Consider the following 18,796-nt stretch of genomic DNA (forward strand, 5'->3'; position numbering starts at 1 on the left):
CTTAGGACCGATGTTGTAAATTTGTTTAAACATTGTCTTCCCCACTGGAATGGGAGGGCACAAGTGCATGGGCTTGCTTTGTTGGCTGCTGAATTACTGCACCCAGCAGCACACCAGGCACAGGGTGGGTACTCAAATATTGGTTGGAACAAATCATTGCTTTTAACCTGAGGGCTGCTCCTCCCTCCCTTCTTCTGTTTCTCCCCAAACACCCAGGACAGTGGCCCCTGCTCATGCTCTGCTCATGATGAGGGCTTGTTAAATTAAATTGACATGATGAACTTTTCAAATCCCCATTTACCCTTCCCCACCCAAAAAAAACCAACATGGCCAGGCACGGTGGCTCACGCCTGTAATCCCAGCACTTTGGGAGGCCGAGGTGGGCGGATCACCTGAAGTCAGGAGTTTGAGACCAGTCTGGCCAATGTGCTGAAACCCCGTCTCTACTAAAAATATTTTTAAAAATTAGCCAGGTGTGGTGGCGGGCACCTGTAATTGCAACTACTTGGGAGGCTGAGGAAAGAGAATTGTTTGAACTGGGGAGGCAGAGGTTGCTGTGAGCTGAGATGGTGCCATTGCACACCAGCATGGGTGACAAGAGTGAAACTCCGTCTCAAAAAAATAATTATAGGCCGGGCACGGTGGCTCAAGCCTGTAATCCTAGCATTGGGAGGCCGAGGCGGGTGGATCACAAGGTCAGGAGCTTGAGACCAGCCTGGCCAACACGGTGAAACCCCTCTCTACTAAAAATAAAATCAGCCAGGCATGATGGACGCCTGTAATCCCAGCTACTTGGGAGGCTGAGGCAGGGAGAATCGCTTGAACCCGGGAGGTAGAAAGTTGCAGTGAGCCGAGATCATGCCACTGTACTCCAGCCTGGACGACAGAGTGAGACTCCATCTCAAAATAAATAAATAAATAAAATAATAATAATAATAAAAATACAAAAATTAGCCAGGCATGGTGGCACACGCCTGTAATCCCAGCTACTCAGGAGGCTGAGGCAGGAGAATCGCTTGAACCCAGGAGGCAGAGGTTGCAGTGACCCGAGATCACATCACTGCACTCCAGCATGGGTGACAGAGCAAGACTCTGTCTCAAAAAGAAAAAAAAAAAAAAAGAAGCCAACACAACACTACAGAATTATTGGAAGGAATACAAGGAGGCTTCAGGAGAAAAACAACAAATCTTCTAGCTAAAATAACCACTTACATCTTTGGGAGAAAAGTACTTTCAAAGAAACAGCACCATATTAGCTTTCTTGGTTATATAAAAACCACCATTTTGAATATCAGAAAGGAACACTTAAGCGATGATATCGTGACTTCTGTCTTAGAAAGGTATTATCTTTGCAAATCAAGAAAAGAAATCTTTGTGTAATTACCTTTCAAGGGGTGCAAGAATAAATGCACATCGAGAGCCTTCTGATGCACTGGCTGTACCTTTATTATTTTTACCTCGTTCACTAACAGCTCCGTGACGCAAGGTTACCACACACAGTTAGATAGTGTCTGCATTGCACATCTAAGGCTATATAGCAAAAGAATCAGAATTAGTACAAATACAAGAACTATATTTACAGTCTGTATACTCAAGCTCCAAACATCAGATAATATTTACAAAATAAAACATGAAAATGAAAATCCAAAATTAATGTACATTGTTGCTAATGTGCTCAACTCCTTCACGGGGGAGAGATCAGTTTGCAAAGTCTTGGTTCAAAAAGGCCACTTATGCATTATGGGTTTTGTTGTCATGTGTGAGGATGGTGACAAGAGACTTGAAATCTCAACAGACAGGTACTTTAGAGCCACAAAGTCTAAGACAATGCCTTAAATACAAGAAGGCTGAGGGACTCCTCAAGTGAACTGATGCCAGAATAGGCAGAATGAAAAAAAATGAACTCGAAGACATGACGAACAACACACAACAGCCACGGTTTGGCAAGAGACCAACCTCAGCTCAGACTTTCCATCTGAGCACAGCCGTTTGGCTGTGAGCTTTTTACTGAATTTTATAGCAACTCTGATTTCTTCCTTTAAATGATTGGAGGCTTTTTAAAGATCTTATGGGGCTCAAATACTAACTTCATAAATGGCCTTTTGAACAACAGCAGCAAATAATCTCTCAGCTGATATTTCAATTTACTAAGGAAGCACAAATTAAAACATTCCTGCTACACACAGTCATGGTCTGGCCATACACTGGGGTGAATCACTGGCCCTGGTGAACAACTGTAGTGCACACAAGTTAGAGTCCTATGTAAACACATCCAGCAAACCTTCTGGGAGCAGCAGCAACATGAATCTTTTCTTTTTTTTTGAGACGGAGTCCTGCTCTGTCACCCAGGCTGGAGTGCAATGGTGCAGTCTCAACTCACTGCAGCCTCCACCTCTCAGGTTCAAGCTATTCTCCTGCCTCAGCCTCCCAAGTAGCTGGGACTACAGGCACACGCCACCACGCCTGGCTACTTTTTGTATTTTTAGTAGAGACGGGGTTTCACCATGTTGGCCAGGCTGGTCTCAAACTCCTGACCTCAGGTGATCCACCTGCCTTGGCCTCCCAATGTGCTGGGATTACAGGCGTGAGCCACCACACCCGGTTGAACCTTTTAAGGGGCAGGTTAACAATCACATTTTTAAAAGGGAACTGAAAGGAAAACTGAAAGACCCAAGTCAAACAAGCCCTGATACTGTCCATTGGAACCCGAGCGGGACACAGCACGAGGGAAATGCAGAAAGAGTACCGATGAGTGTGCACACTGGAGAATCCTTTCTCTCCAATCCACTGTGCAAGTAAGTATAGCTGGATAAATATACATAGACCTGACAAAATTAAATATCCCTGTAAATTAGACAATAAGCAGCAGGCAACAACGTCTTTGCTTTGGAATATGTGCCAGGAAAAGTCATCTTGTTTTTAGATCTCAAGAGACAGTTCACAATGACTTAGTTCCTTCATCTGAAATGAGCTGAAAAATCCATAAAAAATAGGAGCAGTTGTCTGAAGTCTATGTGACTGAAGGGAAAAAATGTATCATATGATAGTGGTTTCTTAGTTGGGAAACTCACTCCATTGCCCCTTGCCGTCAGCACGTTTAACAACGAGCTGGGGCTCAGGTGCCCGGCCACTGCCACAAGCACCCCTTGCCTGTGCTCCTGACTAGCGCATGGGCTGGCTGGCCCTGCACAGTCCTGGCCTGAGCGCTGACTGACTCCCAGGAGGGCACACAGACACAGAGAGGGTCTGAGCACTGATTTGGGGCTGGTGGTGAGGCCATATTTTGCTTTGATGGGAGAAAGGAGGATGAGAGACAGAAAGGAGGAGGTGATTAGTTTTAACTAGCACTTATTTCTCTGAATTTGCCTAAGAATTCTCTTTCCTGCCTTTTAAAGTTTTTGCTTATTTAAAGGCGTGCTTTAAGAAAATAAATAAAGGTGGTTTCCTTAAGGGCTATGTTTCTTAACTTTCCCGCCACAATAGCAACAACTAGAGCCTCATAAACAGTTCCTGCCACAAATCTCTCACAGCCTCACAGTGGGGATGGTTCTCTCGGGCAAGGGAGCACCCACCCTGGACGTGCTGGGGACCAGCAAAGGCTGTCTGCACCTGCCAGCCGCAGCAGGGGCACCCCAGAGGGTGAAGAGTACGCAGGACACGACCACTCTGCTCCCTCTGGCTCCCTAAGAGGCCTTCTTATTCAGGCACGCTATGAACAGACAGTCCAGTTTGGCCTGTTCTAATGTCTGACGCTTCCAAAGCAAAGACTTTCCAAACCAGTTTTGTATGAGTTAGAAGAAAAACAAAAGTCATTTCAGTGTATCACATAATTTCACTCTCTCAGGCTTCCCACCGTCCTGTGTCACAGACATGGATCCTCTGTCACACTTTGTAACAGCAGCATCAATGACTTAATTTTAAAAGTGACCTTCAAATTCCATCTTCATTTCCCTGAAATTAGATTTGATTCCAGTCCAGGCAGCCATCTCTAAGCACCGACAGATCCTGCTGGTTTGAATAGAACCGGAAGGGCATATTGTGTCCATCAGACAATGAAACTTCTAACTACATTAGAAAATCTCACATACCACTTAGAAAACGAATAACATCACAGTTAGTGACCTATGTTTTAACAGGAAGAAGAAAGTTAAAAAAAAAAATCTGCCATAGAGTTTCCGCGGGTCACTTTTCAGGTACAGACGCAGCCTGTGATTCTATCCTTTCCTTTCTCTCTCCGTGATTCACTTTTCCTCCTCTTCACAATGCAGTGATAAGGAGCGAAGCTGGGAGACCTGTTCTTCAGAGATGAGCCCAACCAGGAAGTGAGAAACAAGGTTGTGGATGATGACACAAGTCTTCCTAGCAACAACTCTGCAGAGGCGCACAAGCCCCTGGCCTTTGCTGCATGAAGCGGGAAGTCATCCAGCTGCCTAACGCCTGAGAGTCAGCAACCTCAAGGCCGAGGACTCACCAAGTGGGAGTGAGCAGATACTTTCCTGAATGCCTGAGCAATGGTGAAACAGAAAGGTCTGAGCAAGGGAAGTAAAGGATGGTGTAAAACAATCCCAAGACAACTGGCAAAGCAACTGAAGTCACTGGAGGCTTTCTTTTTCCCCTCTCATCCTGGAAAACTTACTGGCAGCTGAAAGAGACAGACTTATCTTCTCTGATGATCTCGGAAGCCAGATGACCTGGTCTGTCAGAAGGAAAGAAGACTGTCCACAGTGAGCTTCCTCCTTTCTCCCTGGGCAGTGTTTCCACACCAGATGGAAAGGAGCAGGGAACACGCAACAAAGCCTGGGGCCCGGGCTCCCTGGACGCTCATCTGTGCCCCTAGGCATATTGTGTTTTGTTTGGAGTAGTGGTCACGGTTAGTTTTAATCCTGGGATCCAGAAAGCAAAGCCTGCCACATTTGCTTATTTATGAGTATAGAGAGCATCACTGAAAGCATCTTCAACCTGACAAGCATCAATGAAAACAACTGCTGGATTCAGAGGGAGACTTCCAGGTTTATGCCTGAAAGCTATATTTCTTTGATCAAAGGGAGCTGTAACAATCACAGGGTCACTACTCAGCATTATTATTATTTTTTTTTCTGAGACAGAGTCTTGCTCTGTCACCTAGGCTGGAGTGCAATAGCGCGATCTTGGCTCACTGCAACCTCTGCCTCCTGGGTTCAAGCAGTTCTCCTGCCTCAGGCTCCCAAGCAGCTGGAATTACAGGCATGTGCCACCATACCCGACTAGTTTTGTATTTTTAGTAGAGACGGGGTTTCATCATATTGGCCAGGCTGGTCTTGAACTCCTGATCTCGTGATCTGCCCGCCTTGGCCTCCCCAGGTGCTTGGATTACAGGCGTGAGCCACTGTGCCCAGCCTACCCGGCATTATCTTAATCATAACAATGACCATCAAGTTTATCACCAGAAAGTGAAACACTCCCGCCTTGTGGAACATTTGTGTATGACATGGCACTAATTCCAACTGTACCACCACCATCACTAATGCCAAAAGCAGAACTGAGACACTCCTAGAAAAGAGCTTCCCTCCCAACAGAGAAAAAACAGTGGGCAGGAATCCTGCTGTGAGGAGCTACCAGCATCCCTGGGGTCTCCTGAAGTCCACCAGAAGCATCCTTGGCATTTCCCTTCACACAAGGTCAAGAGCAGCCACTGTCCCAGGCCCACTGAAAAAGCCTCTCGTCTCCTCTCTACCAGTAAAGAAAAATTCCATAATTATGCTGTAAAAAGCCCCAACTTTGACTCAGAATATAACTGTTCTAGTTCTATGCTCACTACCACCTTTTCCCTGAATGGAAATGCAGGGATTAGCCATGGCAAAAAGAGACAGAGGGGAAAAAAAGACTCTTTTTTTCCTCTCAGGTTCTAAAAAGGCCAGATGTCTCCTCCCTTAGTCTCTAAGCCACCCAAGAAAAATTAAAGTGATATCACAAACAGAGAAAAGAAAAAAAAAGTATGTTGTCTTGAAAAACAAAGGTGCCTGGTGACAGCAGCACAGACATCAGAGGTGGTCATGATGGGGACCTATTATACAAAAGGAAGCCAAAGTACACCCACAATAATTTGGAGATTCACCAGATCCCCTCAGAGTTTTTGTGTTTTTGTCTGTGTATGTGTGTGTGTTGTGTGTGTGTGTGTGTTTAAAAACATTTTTTCCTTTTGTTAGGCCACATGCTACTAACAAGATTCTCAGCACAAGAAAAAAGAAAGGAGTACAGAGCAATGGAGATGGGGAACAGGAGAGCTAGAAAAGTGCTGGACAAGGAGGGAGAAGTAGTTAAGCCACAGGATTACATACAAGAGTCACCGTCAAGAATCACAAAGAGAAATGAGAGGTAACGCTTTCTTTATCTCTCGAAGGCGAGTGAGGGCACTCGGCAGAGTCACTTAGTATTTCGACTGGCTCGGGCATCTGCGGGAAAGCTTTGACCTATGGGGGACAAACGGGGAGGTAGGATTAGAAGTCTGGGTACAAGTGTTGTCCCCTCACAGTCCTCTCCCTCTGAGGCTCCCTCCTGGAGCATCTTCCTATTTGGCACTGCAGGCCTAGTCCTCTAAGCCATCTACTCCGGGACCCTGTGACACAAGCCCTCAGAACCTGAGGCTGAATCACAGGGCTGGAGGTTGGGAGACCATTAAGGTTCTCACTGTCCTCCCTTTACTCTCTCCCCTGAGCCCCATCTTTAGAACTCTTGAGAACAAAAAGACAAAGAAGAAAAATAATTGGTGCACATGTGTGACCAGAGTATCCCTGGTGGTTCAGAACATGACAATGCCTTACAAGATGCAGAGGCCTCATTACCACCCCACAACCAATTTACACTGCTGTCCTTCCTCTCTTTTAAATTTATTTTGAAAAATACTTCCTTTCAAGCCAGATGTGGTGGCTCACGCTTGTAATCCCAGCACTTTGGGAGGCCGAGGAGGGTGGATCACCTGAGGTCAGGAGTTCAAGACCAGCCTGGCCAACATGGTGAAACCCCATCTCTACTAAAAATACAAAAAAAAAAAAAAATTAGCTGGGTGTGGTGGCGGGCACCTGTAATCCTAGCTACTCAGGAGACTGAGGCAGAAGAATGGCTTGAACCTGGGAGGTGGAGGTTGCGGTGAGCCGATATCATGCCACTGCACTCCAGCCTGGGCCACACAAGAGCAAAACTCCATCTCAAAAAAAAAAAAAAAGAAAAGAAAAATTCTTCCTTTCCTATTTATCCTGATATTCCTGAAGCCAAAAGCCAAAGAGAGAAAGAAAACACAGAACAACTTCTAGGCTGGGTGCAGTGGCTCACGCCTGTAATCCCAGCACTTTGGGAGGCTGAGGTGGGTGGATTACTTGAGGTCAGGAGTTTGAGACCAGCCTGGCCATTGTGGTAAAACCCCGTCTCTACAAAAAATACAAAAATTAGCCAGGCATGGTGGCATGTGCCTGTAGTCTCAGCTATTGGGGAGGCTGAGTCAGGAGAATCGCTTGAACCAGGGGGCAGAGGTTGCAGTGAGCCAAGACCAAGCCACTGCACTTCAGGGAGAAAGAGTGAGACTCCGTCTCAAAAACAACAACGACAACAACAACAAAAACAACTTCTTACCGTATTGTGCCAGCTAGAAGTGGGTTGAAGGCATACAACCAGTCGTTCATGTCTTTGTCATTGAGGGCCTGCAAAAGGACCCCACGGTGCTTTGTGCAGACAGCAAAGGTGTTTGGTGTCTAAAAGAAAAATGCAGGTAGACAAGAAAGTTACTACAGAGACAGCAATGGGGACTGCCTTGCCATATTCCCAAGGCATATAGCACTTCACAAAGGAAGTTCAAAACCAGAGAGAAAGGGGAAATTTCACACCACGTAACAGAGAGTGCAGAAATCAAAAGGGAAGGGCACATGTGGCAATAAGAAACCAAGGCAGGGCAGGACGGACCTTCACCATGGCCTGCTGATCCTCACTGTACTCCACCTGTGCTGTGGACAGGTTAATGATTCCACGCTCCACAGGGTCTTTGTCACTGTTATAGATGAAGACATAAGGCCGACGGACGACAACAAAATGTTTAGCCCAGTTACTGTAAAGAGGCTCCTTGAAATGAAGGTATCCTTTCTTAGAGACCACTGAGCTAAAAACGACAATATGACAAAAGTTAGTTTCTCACAAAAAGAAAATAATCGTGCTGAGGACCATCAAAATACGCCACACCTAGGCCAAATCCTTAGATTCGATGAAACAGGCAAATGACCTATTTGGCCTAGAATCTTATCTGCCAAAGTAATACAGCAAAAGCGAAACCGTGCCATGGCAACATGCTGCGCCAGGGTGCAGATGCATTATGAGACCCAACTGGAGAAACCCAGGCTGGCCCTCTCACCCCAGACTCAACTTGCATCAGACTACAGTACAGATTGCATCAGACTACAGTACAGACCTCACAGGGAAGAGCTGGCCAGTCACTTCTTCTTGTGGATTTGTTTTTTATAGCTGGCATTCCTGCTCAATATAGTACTCACCCTGGTCTAATTTCTTCAATATCTGGAACAAGATTGAGAAATTCGTTTTTTCCTGCTCGGGCCAAATAGGGCGTTTCCACAGCTGGGACAATCTGAAACTGTTCAAATTCTGGGCAGGGACTAGAGGCCCGGGAATTGGCTTCTGGGGTCCTTTAAAATAGAGAGATTAGAAAGAAAAGGGTAACAAGAGAATCAGTTACAATCAAGGCATACTGAGTACTGTTTCACTGGGAGGAACACAATGCCCCTCCCTAAACCCCAGCTGCAAACTTGAGTTGCAGAGAGCTCAGCTGAGGAGACAAGCTGGCTTCAGAAAGTTAACTCTGCGTTCAACTGGTGTCATCCTTCTGAAGTTATGAAAGGAAATTGACCATTGATGGCCACTGGGTCACACAGTCTCTCTGCCTATATTAAAGCCCTCTGAACACATTATCTGGAATATGAACTCTATTCCTTTATATGTTTCTTTTTAGTCCCATGGCCACACCAAAAGCGATGTTTCTCAAAGTGTGCTCCCAGCCAGCAGCATCAGCTTCACCTGGGAAACTGTTCAAAAACTCAAATTTTTAGACTCCAAGCCAGACCTACGGAACGAGAAACTCTGGGTGGGGTTGAGCCATGGGGGCTTCAGCAAGCCTCCCAGGGGATGATGATGTACACTGAAGTCTCAGAGGCCCACTGCCTTAGAAAATGGCAGAAAAAGCAAACAAATGGGAAGACCCAGGGTTCCTGAACGGCTGTGCAGAGAAGACCTGCACCACTGACCTGGACCTGGACCAGCCCTCTTGACTACTGTGTGAGAAATAAATTCCTATACTCTGTATTGCTAGATATCTTTGTAGAGTAACATAGCATTGTATCTCACAAAATCTAAAAAGCCCATTTTAACTTTTTTTTCATACTTCATTCTTTTTTTTTTTTTTTTTTTTTGAAATCAAGTTAGCTGGGTGCAGTGGCTCACACCTGTAATCCCAGCACTTTGGGAGGCCGAGGTAGGCAGATCACCTGAGGTCAGGAGTTGGAGACCAGCCTGACCAACATGGCGAAACCCCATCTCTACTAAAAATACAAAAATTAGCTGGGCATGGTGGCAGGCCCCTGTAATCCCAGCTACCCAGGAGGCTGAGGCACGAGAATTACTTGAACCTGGGAGGCAGAGGTTGCAGCACTCCAGCCTGGGCGACAGAGTGAGACTCTGTCTCAAAAAAAAAAAAAAAAAAGGCCGGGCGCAGTGGCTCACGCCTGTAATCCCAGCACTTTGGGAGGCTGAGGCTGGCAGATCATGAGGTCAGGAGACCAAGACCATCCTGGCTAACACGGTGAAACCCCATCTCTACTAAAAATACAAAAAATTAGCTGGGTGTGGCCGGGTGCAGTGGATCACGCCTGTAATCCCAGCACTTTGGGAGGTCGAGGCAGGTGGATCACAAGGTCAGCAGTTTGAGACTAGCCTGACCAAAATGGTGAAACCCGATCTCTACTAAAAATAAAAAAAAAATAGCTGGGAATGGTGGCGGGCGCCTGTAATCCCAGCTACTTTGGAGGCTGAGGCAGGAGAATCACTTGAAACTGGAAGGCGGAGGTTACAGTGAGCCAAGATTGCGCCACTACACTCTGGCCTGGGCAACGAGAGCAAAACTCCATCTCAAAAGTAAATAAATAAATAAAATAAAATAAAAAATTAGCTGGGTGTGGTGGCAGACACCTGTAGTCCCAGCTACTCGGGAGGCTGAAGCAGGAGAATGGCGTGAACCTGGGAGGCGGAGCTTACAGTGAGCCGAGATTGCGCCGCTGCACGCCAGCCTGGGCGACAGAGCAAGACGAGTCTCGCTCTGTCACCCAAGCTGGCGTGCAGCGGCGCAATCTCGGCTCACTGCAACCTCCGCCTCCCAGGTTCACGCCATTCTCCTGCCTCAGCCTCCCCAGTAGCTGGGATTACAGGTACATGCCCCTATGCCTGGCTGATTTCTTGCTCTGTCACCCAGGCTGGAGTGCAATGGTGCAACCATGGCTCACTGCAGCCTCAACCTCCTGGGCTCAAGCAATCCTCCCATGTGAGCCTCCTGAGTAGCTGGAACTGCAGGCGCATGCCATCATGTCCAACTATTTTATTTATTTTTTGTAGAGATGGGGGTCTCCCTATGTTGCCCAGGCTGGTCTCAAACTTGTGGGCTGAAGCAATCCTCCCACCTCAGCCCCTGAAAGTGCTGGGATTACAGGTATGAGCCACTGCACTCAGCCACCATTTCTTAAATTGGGATTCATCTTATAATTGATGGCATGCTTAAGTTAGTTGTCAATGCTTTTTCTTCTTCTCTCAGTGGCACAGAATAGTCCCTACAGTCTGTGGCATCCTAAATTTAATGAAATTACCTGGTTGTGTTATTTTCTCCAGCCACCTTTGCCTGTGTCAGTGTTGGTACAATAAGATAGACAGGTGGATGATAACCAGGTGAGCATAATTGATGGAGATGCACAAGAGGGTGTGTTGCAAAGAACGGATTATGATGATGAATCATGGACTCTAGACTACATTTGTCTTTTTTCTTTTTTTTTTTTAGGGACAGGGTCTTGCTCTGTCGCCCAGGGTGGAATGCAGTGGTGCAATAATAAAACCTCACTGCAACCTTGAACTCCTGGATTCAAGCAATCCTCCCACTTCAGCCTCCCGAGTAGCTGGGACCACAGGCACAGACCACCACACCTGGGTATCTTATTTATTTTTTGTAGAGACGGCATATCGCTATGTTGCCCAGCCTGGTCTCGAACTCCCAGCCTCAAGCAATCCTCCTGACTTGGCATCCGAAAGTGCTGGGAGCCACCTCACCTAGCCTTGTCTTTATTTTTCTTACCTACATAATTTGCTGTGGAATCAAAATATTTTTTTCCAAAACAGTTTCAAAATATTTTTCCCAAGATAGCACTTCCTATGTCTGGTATTATGACTAGGGAGACAAGCAGGGGTAGGAATGGAGGACAAAACTAGCAGAAAGGGATGAAGAAGACAGTCATGATGAGTTGATGATGCAGAAGGTTAGTAAGCTATGATGTGAAGAGATGCCAGTAGCTAGCACCTCTCCAGTCACTGTGATAGCCAAAAAGGCTCCCACACATTTCCAAATGCTGCCTAGGGAGAAGGTGCTGCCTTCAGTCAAGAACCATTGAGCTAGAGGAAGGTTGACATTTACCTTGGTTCTTAGATTGACTTCTCTCAGTGCAATCTGGGTACTTACTTCTGATCCAGAGAGTTGCTCCTAGAGTCTACCAGAGAGGGACAGGTGGAGGAGGGAGTGAGGGTGGCACTGCTGAAACTGGACTCAGAGGGATCCCTTCCAATTGGAGAGATATCAGACAACTGGAAGCAAACCGAACACTACAAGTTACATTCAGCTGAAAAAAGCTGCCTCTACAATAACAATAGGGAGTTTCAACAACCAGAACCTCACTTTGATACATCTTGTTTCAGAAGGTCATTTAAGAAAATAAGCCTATACATAATTTATCAATAAATAAATACACAGGTAAAATTTTAAGAGACAAGGCCTTGCTCTATTGCCCAGGCTGGAGGGCAGTGATGCAATCCTAGCTTCCTGTGGCCTCCAACTCCTGGGCTCCAGTGATCCTCCTGTGCCCTGGCTTCCTGAGTACCTGGGACTACAAGCGTGTACCACCACAACTGGTGAAAATATTTTCAAAAAAGAAAAAAAACAAGCCTACAAATATTGTACGGCCTAAGTGCCACACTAAGAATCAAGACATTTATAAAAGGGGCAAGGTTGGTTTTTTATGTTCCGACTGCCCTCCTGCATTATTATTACTGTTGTCGTTATTATTATTATTATTATTTTCTTTCTCGAGATAAGGTCTTGCTATGTCTTCTTCTTCTTCCTCTTCTTCTTCTTCTTCTTATTATTATTTTCTTTTTTGAGATAAGGTCTTGCTATGTCTACCAGGCTGGAGTGCAGTGGTGCGATGTTGGCTCACTGTAGCCTCAGCCTCCAGGACTCAAGTGATCCTCCCATCTCAGCTTCCTGAGTAGCTGGGACTACAGGTGTACACCACCACACCCAACTAATTTTTGTATTTTTTTTGTGGAGATGGGGTTTTTGTCATGTTGCCCAGGCTCGTCTTGAACTCTTGGCCTCAAGAGATCCATCGACCTTGACCTCCCAAGCTGGCAGGATTACAGATGTGAGCCACTGTCACTGGCCTCTCCTGCATTATCTTTATTTATTTATTTTTGGAGAGACAAAGTCTCGCTCTGTCACCCAGACTGGAGTGCAGTGGTGCGATCTCGGCTCACCGCAACCTCCACCTCCCAGGTTCAAGCAATTCTGCCACAGCCTCCTGAGTAGCTGGGATTACAGGCATGTGCCATCGTATCCGGCTAATTTTGTATTTTTAGTAGAGATGGGGTTTCTCCATGTTGGTCAGGCTGGTCGCAAACTCCCGACCTCAGGTGATCTTCCCGCCTTGGCCTCCCAAGGTGTTGGGATTACAGGCATGAGCCACCGCAGCCGGTCCCCCAATCCGTTATTAAGAGACAAAAAAATACTGTCACACAGGTTGGGGTGCAATGGCACAATCATACCTCACTGCAGCCTCAAACTCCCGGGCTCAGGCAATCCTGCCTTGGCCTCCTGAGTAGCTAGGACTATAGGTGTGTACCACCACATTTGGCTAATTTTTCAAAAATTTTTTTGTAGAGATAGGGTATTTGTGCTATATTGCCCAGGCTGGTCTCAACCTATTGGCCTCAAGCGATCCCCTCATCTTGGCCTCCCAAAGTGCTGGGATTAAAGGTATGCACCACCACACCCAGCCTCTGAATTAATATAAGTGGTATTACAGTGGTGCACCTTCCATGTACTAGGCATTGTTCTAATAATATGGCAGAGGATCTGCCTCCCTAGAGCTTAAGACAGACAATAAACCACTCAACAAACACTTTAAAAAGCATCAGGTAGTAATTAGTGCTATAGCAAAAAATAAAGCAGGAAAGAGGGGTAGGTAGAAAGTTTCAGACAGCTGTCAGATTTATTATCAGGTGTTAACAGAGTCGACTCACAGGAGGTGATAATGGAGTAGAAAAATGAAAGAGGTAAGGGAGCCAACCATGGCAATACCTGGAGAAAGGCAATTCCAGGCAAAGAAATAGTAGGTGTGCAAAGACCCCAACGCAGGAATGAGCCGGGAGGGTTTAAGGTCAAGCTGACTAGAATTGAGTGAGTAACACAGAAATTCTCTGAAGTGTTTACTTCACTCTTTGTTGAAGTCAATAAAACTTTATGCCACCAGGAACCTCAGGGTTTCCTTGTACCCTGGCATAGAATAACATACCACCTCCCCATAGAATATTCTCCTCCAAAGGAGTCATGAAAAAGCCAAAATGTTTCCCATCTGATAATCACTCTAAGAGACACAAAGGAGTACTTTTATCTTCAGAAGTCAGTGTTCAGACTCTGAAAAATTAGAATGAATACCAGAGCAGTATGTCATAAATTTTCAAATACAATGCTATGCCCATGACAAGTTGCTTAAAAGCAGCAAAAACCAGGAATAGGTAATCTGGGCTGCTGTGGAGAAATCAGTTATCAACACACTGGCTAAAAATTACAGTCAATGTGCTCACCTTACAGTCACTGATGCTGCCGTGCACCTGGCTGAATTCTCTGTTGAAAGTGTGGGTGAGAAGTTGCAGGCACTAAAGAAGAGAAAGAGAAGTGCAAGCTGAACATAAAATGTCAACAGCCAGGAGCCTTGGGATAGCTGACTACGTGGAGGCTCCTGAAGGGCTGAGTTCCCGGGAAGGGCATGGAAGCTCCACATCTCCTCTCCCTATGCATTCATCCATCTGCCGTTCATTGGTCTCCTTTGCACTGTCCTTTCTAATAAATCAGTAAATTTAAAAACAAACAAACAAAAACCTCAATGACTAAATGAAGCCTTGGATACAAGGCAGGAGGGGAAATAACATGTCCTAAACCCACAGTGCAGCTCCAATGTTGCCCAAACAGCTCTAGAAATTAGAACTAAGTATATAGCAAGGGAAGTTCTATGTATGTCTAATAAAGATAAAGCAAGTGGCTTAAAAAAGCCTTTCTCAAGATTACCAAAGTGAATTACTAAAAACACCGTGGTTCTGGCTGGGTGTGATGGCTCATACCTGTAATCCCAGCACTTTGGGAGGCTGAGGCAGGTGGATCACGAGGTCAGGAGATGGAGATCATCCTGGCCAACATGGTGAAACCCCATCACTACTAAAAATACAAAAATTAGCTGGGCGTCATGGTGGGCACCTGTAATCCCAGCTACTCGGGAGGCTGAGGAAGGAGAATCACTTGAACCCAGGAAGTGGAGGTTGCAGTGAGCTGAGATCATACCACTGCACTCTAGCCTGGCAGCAGAGTAAGACTCCATCCCCTCTCCAAAAAACAAACAAACAAACAAAAAAAACACCTACAAAAAATGAGCTGGGCATGGTGGTGCACACCTGTAATCCCAGCTACTCAGGAGGCTAAGGCAGAAGAACCGCTTGAACCTGGGAGGTGAAGGCTGCAGTGAGCCGAGATCGCGCCACTGCACTCCAGCGTGGGCCACAGAGCAAGACTCCATCTCAAAAAAAAAAAAAAAAAAAATTAATAAAGATAAAAATAAAAAATAAAAACATCATAGTGATCTCTTGACCTCACAATCCACCCGCCTCAGCCTCCCAAAGTGCTGGGATTCCAGGCGTGTGCCACCGCACCCAGCCACCTCTGCCTTCTTTAAAAACCTTTTATCTGGCTGGGCGTCCACACACCTGTAATCCTAGCACTTTGGGAGGCTGAGGCGGGTGGATCACCTGAGGTCAGGAGTTCAAGACCAGCCTGGCCAACATGGTGAAACTCTGTCTCTATTAAAAGTACAAAAATTAGCCAGGTGTGGTGGCACATGCCTGTACTCCAAGCTACTTGGAAGGCTGAGGAAGGAGAATCGCTTGAACCTGGGAAGTGGAGGTTGCAGTGAGCCAAGATCACGCCACTGCATCCCAGCCTGTGTGACAGGAGTGAGACTCCATCTCAAAAAAAATAAAATTTTAAAAAGCTTTTATCATTTCTCATCGGATTACTGTAATAAAGATAAAGAATTCTCCCTTCCTCAGCGTATCTCTTCACCATCAATCCATTCTCTTTATTGCTGCCAGAGAAATATATATTTTTTTTGAGATGGCGTCTCACTCTGTTGCCCAGGCTGGAGTGCAGTGGCGCGATCTCGGCTCACTGCAGCCTCTGCGTCCCGGGTTCAAGCGATTCTCCTGCCTCAGCCTCCTTAGTAGCTGGGACTACAGACGCACGCCACCACGTTCGGCTAATTTTTGTATTTTTAGTAGACACGAGGTTTCACCATGTTGGCCAGGATGGTCTCGATCTCCTGACCTTGTGATCCACCTGCCTCGGCCTCTCAAAGTGGTGGGATTACAGGCGTGAGCCACCACCCCTTCGCCAGAAATCTTTCTAAAACACAAATACCTGTTTAACATATTTCTGCCTTGCTCCCATCATCCACTCTAAACTCTTCAGTGCAGTATACAAGATTCTTCACTCCACACCTCCTGTTCCAGTCCCACGTGAATTCCCCAAGACTGATCATGCAGGACACCGCTGCCTCCCTCCTGATCACGCAGGACACCGCTGCCTCCCTCCTGATCACGCAGGACACCGCTGCCTCCCTCCTGATCACGCAGGACACCGCTGCCTCCCTCCTGATCACGCAGGACACCGCTGCCTCCCTCCTGATCACGCAGGACACCGCTGCCTCCCTCCTGATCACGCAGGACACCGCTGCCTCCCTCCTGATCACGCAGGACACCGCTGCCTCCCTCCTGATCACGCAGGACACCGCTGCCTCCCTCCTGATCACGCAGGACACCGCTGCCTCCCTCCTGATCACGCGGGTGTCGACACTGCTGCCTCCCTCCTGCGCATCCTTCCAAGGTCAGCTCATGAGCTCCCCACTATAGACACTTCTCCTCTGACTCCCATAGCATTTGAAACACACACCTCTATTATATGCTTGTGACCTAATATTCTGCAACCTTTATATTTTTTAATGTTTTAATTTTTTATTATTTTATTTTATTTTTTGAGATGGAGTGTCACTCTGTCGCTCAGGCTGGAGCACAGTGGAGCTATCTCGGCTCACTGCAATCTCCGCCTCCTGGGTTCAAGCAATTCTCCTGCCTCAGCCTCCTGAGTAGCTGGGATTACAGGCGCCCGCCACCACGCCTGGCTAATTTTTGTATTTTTAGTAGAGACAGGGTTTCACCATGTTGGCCAGGCTGGTCTCGAACTCCAGACCTCAGGTAATCCACCTGCCTCAGCCCTGCAAAGTGCTGGGATTACAGGTGTGAGCCACCATGCCTGGCCTAATTTTTGTTTTTGTAGAGACAAGGTCTCACTATGTTAGCCTGGGCTTGTCTTTAACTCCTGGGCTCAAGCAATCCCTTTGCTTCAGCCTCCCAAAGTGGTGGGATAATAGGCATGAGGCACTGTGCCTGGCCCTGTAAGCTTGTTGAGGGTAGGAACTGCGTCTTTTTATTTCTACATTCACAGTATTATCACAGGCCTTCAAACACCCCGAACAAAGGTGTTGAAAATGAATAAACTGAGAGGCTAGTTTGTGGAGCCTTGTGGGAAGATGTTCAGCAAAGAGGAAGGGATTCACACCTTGGTAGCCAGCTCTTTCTCTCGGTCCACCAGGCTTTCGATGTCTGCTGAATCGTAGCCACTGCTCTCGCTAGGTGTGATGGCGCTTTCAAAGGTGGTGGTTGAGATCTGAGAGGAGATACTGGTGGAGGTGCTGAGGGTCCCACTGCTGAGGCTGGGGGATAACGAGTCGCTCAGGGATTTGGGGATGCTGTCACCAAGTCTCTCACGCAGCAGCAAAAAGTGGCGGGTTTTTTCCACCTGAGAAGATCAATACTACTGCTATAGCAAACACAAAGCTCGTTAAGACCTCAGGAGAGAAAAGTGAAAAGCTATGATCACATGCAGCAGCGGGGAGGAAGACTGATACTTTGGCAATCTTGTCCGAGAGTTCTTGCATCTGAGCAACCCTACCCCTGGATACCTCATGTAGGAGCTCCAGCTTCTCCAGCTCCCACTGGTGCTCAAGGATGAGGCTGTCTCCACGGGGCCGCCAGCCTGCTAAGTTCTCTTCTCCCCGCACATATGCCACTGACGTATCTAAGATTTTTCTTCTCCTTCTCTGCATGCCTAAGACAAGAGGAAACAAGTTTTTGTTTCAGAAAAAAATTCAATTCCAAGTTTAGGTCAAAACGAATTAATAATTCTTTTTTTTTTTTTGAGATGGAGTCTCGCTCTGTCGCCCAGGCTGGAGTGCAGTGGCGTGATCTCAGCTCACTGCAAGCTCTGCCTCCTGGGTTCATGCCATTCTCCTGCCTCAGCCTCCCGAGTAGCTGGGACTACAGATGCCCGCCACCATGCCCAGCTAATTTTTTGTATTTTTAGTAGAGACCAGGTTTCACTGTGTTAGCCAGGATGGTCTCGATCTCCTGACCTCGTGATCCACCCGCCTCAGCCTCCCAAAGTGCTGGAATTACAGGCGTGAGCCACCGCGCCTGGCCACGAATTAATAATTCTTATACATAGCAAACTAAGACAGTTTGGTCTCAAGATATATGGGATTTTGTTTAAATACCAAAGCAACTGAACGTTTTTAAAAACTGAGTTTTACATTCTTTGATAATTATGAAGACTGGGATGCAATTTAAGAAAATGATAAAATTATGATGTTAGGTGAAAATGTAGAAATATTAAATAGTCTGTAATAGTCTATACACTATGGGGCCGGGCGTGATGGCTCACGCTTGTAATCCCAGCACTTTGGGAGGCTGAGGTGGGCTATCACCTGAGGTCAGGAGTTCGAGACCAGCCTGGCCAACATAGTGAAACCCCATCTCTACTAAAAATACAAAAATTAGCTGGGCATGGTGGCGGGTGCTTGCAAACCCAGCTACTCAGGAGGCTGAGGCAGGAGAATCGCTTGAACCTGGGAGGCGGAGGTTGCAGTGAGCCAAGATGGCGCCACCACACTCCAGCCTGGGTGACAGAGCAAGACTCTGTCTCAAAAAAAAAAAAAAAAGATCCTGTCCCTAAAAATAAAAATTTTAAAAAAGACGGAAGGGAATACACACACACATACACACACTCAGTAGCTCACTGGCTGACAGACGACAGAGAACTTTAGCCTCTATTATTTCCTGTTAATTTTTTTTAGTA

At 46.6% G+C, this 18,796-nt stretch overlaps 1 protein-coding gene across 12 annotated transcripts in view; it reads right to left on the minus strand.

The window, feature by feature from the left end:
- Window positions 1-1,422: 1,422 nt before the first annotated feature.
- Window positions 1,423-18,796, minus strand: part of KIF1B (kinesin family member 1B) — a 173,699-nt gene continuing 156,325 nt past the window's right edge. For all 12 annotated transcript variants that reach the window (XM_031010268.3, XM_031010295.3, XM_031010276.3 and 9 more), the window contains 8 exons: window positions 17,625-17,770; window positions 17,222-17,461; window positions 14,146-14,217; window positions 11,747-11,868; window positions 8,514-8,663; window positions 7,933-8,125; window positions 7,606-7,724; window positions 1,423-6,449 (listed from right to left, as the gene is read on the minus strand). In XM_031010268.3, the coding sequence (XP_030866128.2) occupies window positions 6,407-6,449; window positions 7,606-7,724; window positions 7,933-8,125; window positions 8,514-8,663; window positions 11,747-11,868; window positions 14,146-14,217; window positions 17,222-17,461; window positions 17,625-17,770 (1,085 nt within the window). In that variant the 3' untranslated portion in view covers window positions 1,423-6,406. The remainder of the gene's footprint in view (window positions 6,450-7,605; window positions 7,725-7,932; window positions 8,126-8,513; window positions 8,664-11,746; window positions 11,869-14,145; window positions 14,218-17,221; window positions 17,462-17,624; window positions 17,771-18,796) is intronic.

This window comes from Gorilla gorilla, chromosome 1 (assembly GCF_029281585.2).
Source record: "Gorilla gorilla gorilla isolate KB3781 chromosome 1, NHGRI_mGorGor1-v2.1_pri, whole genome shotgun sequence".
Taxonomy (NCBI): domain Eukaryota; kingdom Metazoa; phylum Chordata; class Mammalia; order Primates; family Hominidae; genus Gorilla; species Gorilla gorilla.